The 4387-nt window shown below is 36.4% G+C and overlaps 1 protein-coding gene across 2 annotated transcripts; it reads right to left on the reverse strand.

Annotated features, from left to right (window-relative positions):
- Window positions 1-622: 622 nt before the first annotated feature.
- LOC113346667 (probable serine/threonine-protein kinase At1g01540) lies at window positions 623-3900 on the reverse strand. Of its 2 annotated transcripts, XM_026590152.1 has the most exons (8): window positions 3736-3899; window positions 2883-3627; window positions 2557-2661; window positions 2296-2418; window positions 2037-2207; window positions 1738-1867; window positions 1412-1621; window positions 623-1054 (listed from the first exon to the last, which is right to left on the reverse strand). In XM_026590152.1, the coding sequence occupies exons 2-8, from the start codon at window positions 3617-3619 to the stop codon at window positions 896-898; spliced, it is 1635 nt and encodes a 544-aa protein (XP_026445937.1). In that variant the 5' UTR covers window positions 3620-3627; window positions 3736-3899; the 3' UTR covers window positions 623-895. The 2 variants fall into 2 exon arrangements, with proteins under 2 accessions (XP_026445937.1, XP_026445936.1); XM_026590151.1 differs by having other exon boundaries at window positions 2883-3900.
- Window positions 3901-4387: the final 487 nt, after the last annotated feature.

A 4387-nucleotide genomic window follows, 5' to 3' on the forward strand; every position in this document is an offset into this window, starting at 1 on the left:
ATTCTTAAGCAAGAGTTTCCAACTCTCGGTAAATATTTAAGAAACACATGGATTGAGAAGTCTGATTACAGAAGAGAATGGTTGGAAGCTGAATTTAAGAGCTTTGACTAGTGAAGAAGAAACAATGAAGGAAAAACTGTTAACAAGAGGTGGTCACTCTTCTGTGTTGAATGAAGAAGATAATTCAGCAAATTTCTTTTAATGCTGGATTTGCATGCAGCTTTAAATCTAAAAACTGTTATGAATCTTTGCTGAGAGAAGATGGAGATGGTATTCCATCTAATGCTACAACATCTCTATGGCCTAAGGATTTATCACCTAAAGTCTTGATTATGTTTTGGGCTGCTAACCAAAATTTTATTCCTGCACTTCAAATGTTGCAAACAAGAGGTCTGCAGGTGCAAGACATCAGCTGTAAGTTGTGCAACAGTGGTGAAGACATTGTTGAATCTTAACAAGGCGTTGCTTGTGTTAATCACAAATTGGGAGGAGCCAAATAAGACCCCATAATTTGGAAATTTGCAGAATACAATCTCACTTATATTAAAAATTGATACAAAGTTTCTCTAAGGTTGTCGCAGAGGTTAAAAGGTATTCAAGAAAAACAGAACACAAAAGAAAATTAGAGCAGAAAATTGATGATTCCGCGTGAGATGATAAATAGTATAAATTATTAACTATGTACTCGAAAACCTAACAAAAAACCAAACCCTCTCAACAAAATAATTCCAATGTTGGATTCACTCGTAGTCATTGATTATTTACATATATAGATTGGCTCTAAGACTCTACAATATAAGCATACAACATTGATATAACAATCATATACAGATGAAGTAAAAATGGTGTACACATAATAAGCCAGCTTTGGATGAAAAAGTAGTAGCTCACCTTATCAAGTAAGTTTCTCATCCACGTTTGCAAGTTCTGGTTTTTTCCACCTTGTCATGGTGGCTTGGATGCTACTTTCATATCCACTGCTGTCTCCAGATTCAGTTGCCGATTTCACATCACGAGTCATACGTCCCGGGTCGACCCGCCCAGTACGGTGTTCCTGAAAGAAAAACGACATGTACCATTCAATCAGAACGGGAGTAAAAAAACCAAGGAAACAAGTCATATATGCATTTCATAAAACTAAAACTAACTTAATGGGCAAGCCTTGATTATAAGAAGTCAGTTTCCTCACTAAAACACAAACACGGGGGAGATGTTTATGTTTCTTATAGTCTTTAAGATATTGCTGAGAACTTCAATACAAGTTGTGATTCTGTGTTCCATTTTTCTTTTTTCTCGTTGACTTAAAAGATTTAACACAGAAGGGTGACTTTGAGACATGGGATGCATAAACTCGTGAATTAAGCTTCCTAAAAAGGAGAAAGGATTTAGGAAGGCATGAAGGAAAACATACATCTCGGAAAGGAAAATCATCTGCCTCGAGCATATGTATCACATGTCCCATCTTTGGCCTTTTCTGGGCATCTGGGTCAACACATTTCAAAGCTACTAAAAGGGCACGTTTTAATGCCCTTGAGGAAGGTTTCTCAGGCATCTTAGGATCCAAAATTCCTTCAGAATTCCTGCTTGATACCATCGTTTTGAGCCACTCAACCAAGTTCACCTGAAAACCCATGATTTGGAATAAGACAAGGAAAAGATTCTTCAAAATCTTCTGACAAACACAGTATATGATATAGTCTGCTTTTCATTAGTGATGTTGTATAACGATATGAATACCTCTCCAGGAGGTCGACTGTAATTAACCGGGCTTCTCCCGGAAATTATCTCCATAATAAGAATTCCAAAACTGTATACATCACTGCGTTCGTTCAACATGCCTGTACTAGCATATTCAGGAGCCACATACCTACAGAAATCATAAGTGAAGTGTCATCATTCTCCATAGACTACTCCGTATTTATTCATGGATGCTGAAGGCTCAATAATTCAAAGCAAATGCTGCTTGATTTAACTTCACAACTATGATTAAGCTAACAATGTTCAGGGAACAGTCAACATGAAAAAGCTGAACTTACCCAAATGTTCCCATCACACGAGTTGTCACATAGCTACTTTCAGAGCCCAATAATTTTGCAAGCCCGAAATCAGACACCTTAGAGTTCCACTGCCTATCAATCAATATGTTGCTTGATTTTACATCACGGTGGACAACCTTTGGCTCTAGACACTCGTGGAGATATGTCAACCTGACATTTCAAATAAAATTTCAGCCGTGACCAGCAATTAAAAGCACCATGACACTAAAAATTTAGATATTTAAAGCTAAAGCAATACCCCTTCGCTGTTCCAAGAATAATGTTCATACGGATCTCCCATGTGAGTGGACTGCAAGGACCAACATCCCCATGAAGCCACTGCTCCAGATTCCCATTGTCTACATACTCGTAAACAAGCATCCTGTGAATACATCCACACAAGTAATCAGAGAAGTTATTTAAAAACACAAGTCTAACCAAAATAGCTTGTTAGTTCAATTTCAGACTTAGGCAAAATGACAATCAAGGCAAATTTATGAAGTCCAAGGAACAGTAGTACCTATGAGCTCCTTCAGCACAGTAGCCCAGTAACCTAACTAAATTTTTATGCCGAACACGTCCAATCGCTTCAACTTCAACCTTAAACTCTTTCTCAGCTTGTCCCCTGAACAGAAAACAACCACCGATTAATCAAACTCCAAATCTAGTTAAAATTTGAGTGCGTCTATATACAACTCCTGTTTGGTCTAAATTTATCATAAGTAAAGCATGGAGCATCAGCTAGTCACAATTATAGCCCTAATCGGTACTCAGGCCGCTCTTGAGTTAAAGCTAGAAAATCTTCAGCAATTTAGAGAAATTCACAAAACTTACAAGAAAACTCACCTGTTATTGAGCAAATTCTTAATAGCAACTTGAGAATTATCTTGCAATACACCACGGTAAACAATCCCATACCCACCTTCACCAATTACATGCTCATCAGCAAATCCATTAGTAGAAGCCTCAAGCTCTCTAAGTGTATACCAATGTCCCCAGCCCAAATGAGAAACTTCAGGGATCGAAATTGGTACTTGATCAATTGACCGACTCTCTCCACTTCCATGAGAAGACCCACCACCACCACCGCTACCACTACCATTAACAGGGTATGTAATCTTATGATCTTTACCAATTTCGATATGAATTCTATGAACTCCAGTAAGATTCTCTTCTTCTGGATGTAAAAGTAAAGCTTGATTCTCATTTGAACCGACGCTTTGACCTGATTCAGGTAATGGGTTTGGTTGTTGCATTTTGATTGGACTGGGTTTTGGATGATCTTGATGATGATTCTGAGTAGCATTCCTACCATTATTATCAACCCTGATTTCTTGAATTTCTTTAGAAACATTTGGGATAGTGGGGTTTTTAGTACTACCAGAAAAAGAGTTACTTTTTCCTCTACTACTACTACTACTGTTTTTATTACGTTTAGAGCTGAACCATAAAGAGATTACAAAGAGAAGAAGAACAAAAGCTGCTCCTACACATACTCCTAACACAACCCATAATCTCAATCCAAAAATTGAAGTCCTTTTTGATAATTCATCATTTAAAAATGCTGCTTTATTTTGAGTCATCTTGGCTCCTGTTTGTGAAGATAATAAAGTTCTAGAGAAGATAAAAAAATTGTATGGACAGAACTGATTACATTTAGAGAAGTGACAGTGAAAAAGAATAAATGGAAGGGTTTTACCTGAATGGATTCTGAGAAGAAGAAGAAGAAGAAGAAGAAGAAGAAACAAGAAAGAAGAGAGAGATAATATCCCTTTCTTTTCCACTTTCCTCCACTAGCAGCAGTGTACCAGATGAAGAAGGAAATAAGTATTTTGTTTTTCAATTTGTCCTGAGAAGAAAATATTATTGGCAGATTTATCAGTACTCGTAGTATTTATTAACTAACAACTTAATTAAAAAAATCACCTTTTTCTTCTTTGTTCTTGTAATTTTTAACTGTAGTTTTCCTACTACCAAGCCTGAAAGAGTAGTTAATGGGGACAGTTATACTACTCTGTGTATGTTTTAAGAAAAAAGGGTCTTGTCACTGTAGCTAGTTGAGTACTTAATGTCGAAAAGATATTTATTTATATTCGTTTTTGTGTACTCTTTTGGTCAACAGGGTTTTGTTTTTCTTTTTTATTTAATAAATTTTGATCGATAAGTAAACTCCTAGTGATTAAAAGTTGAACTCCCATAGGGTGGTTTAAAATCACACGAAAACGGAGTTTGCGTAAAGCAGGTTTTTAAACAGAAACTGAGTATCCGTATCATTTTCCTTCTCTACAAGGTTGTTCAAATCTGATCCACTTTTAAATATAAAGAAGAGATATCCCTTATTTTAAGGATAT

This window comes from Papaver somniferum, chromosome 2 (assembly GCF_003573695.1).
Source record: "Papaver somniferum cultivar HN1 chromosome 2, ASM357369v1, whole genome shotgun sequence".
Taxonomy (NCBI): Eukaryota; Viridiplantae; Streptophyta; class Magnoliopsida; order Ranunculales; family Papaveraceae; genus Papaver; species Papaver somniferum.

What these genes read in the sequence shown, in the direction of transcription:
- LOC113346667 (XM_026590151.1), bottom strand. Translation starts at nt 3,619, where the DNA reads ATGACTCAAAATAAAGCAGCATTTTTAAATGATGAATTATCAAAAAGG. An exon ending in ACAGTCGACCTCCTGGAGAG is followed by an intron (nt 1,622 to 1,737) that starts GTATTCATATCG and finishes ATGGGTTTTCAG; the next exon opens with GTGAACTTGGTTGAGTGGCT. An exon ending in ATGATTTTCCTTTCCGAGAT is followed by an intron (nt 1,055 to 1,411) that starts GTATGTTTTCCT and finishes TTTTTCTTTCAG; the next exon opens with GAACACCGTACTGGGCGGGT.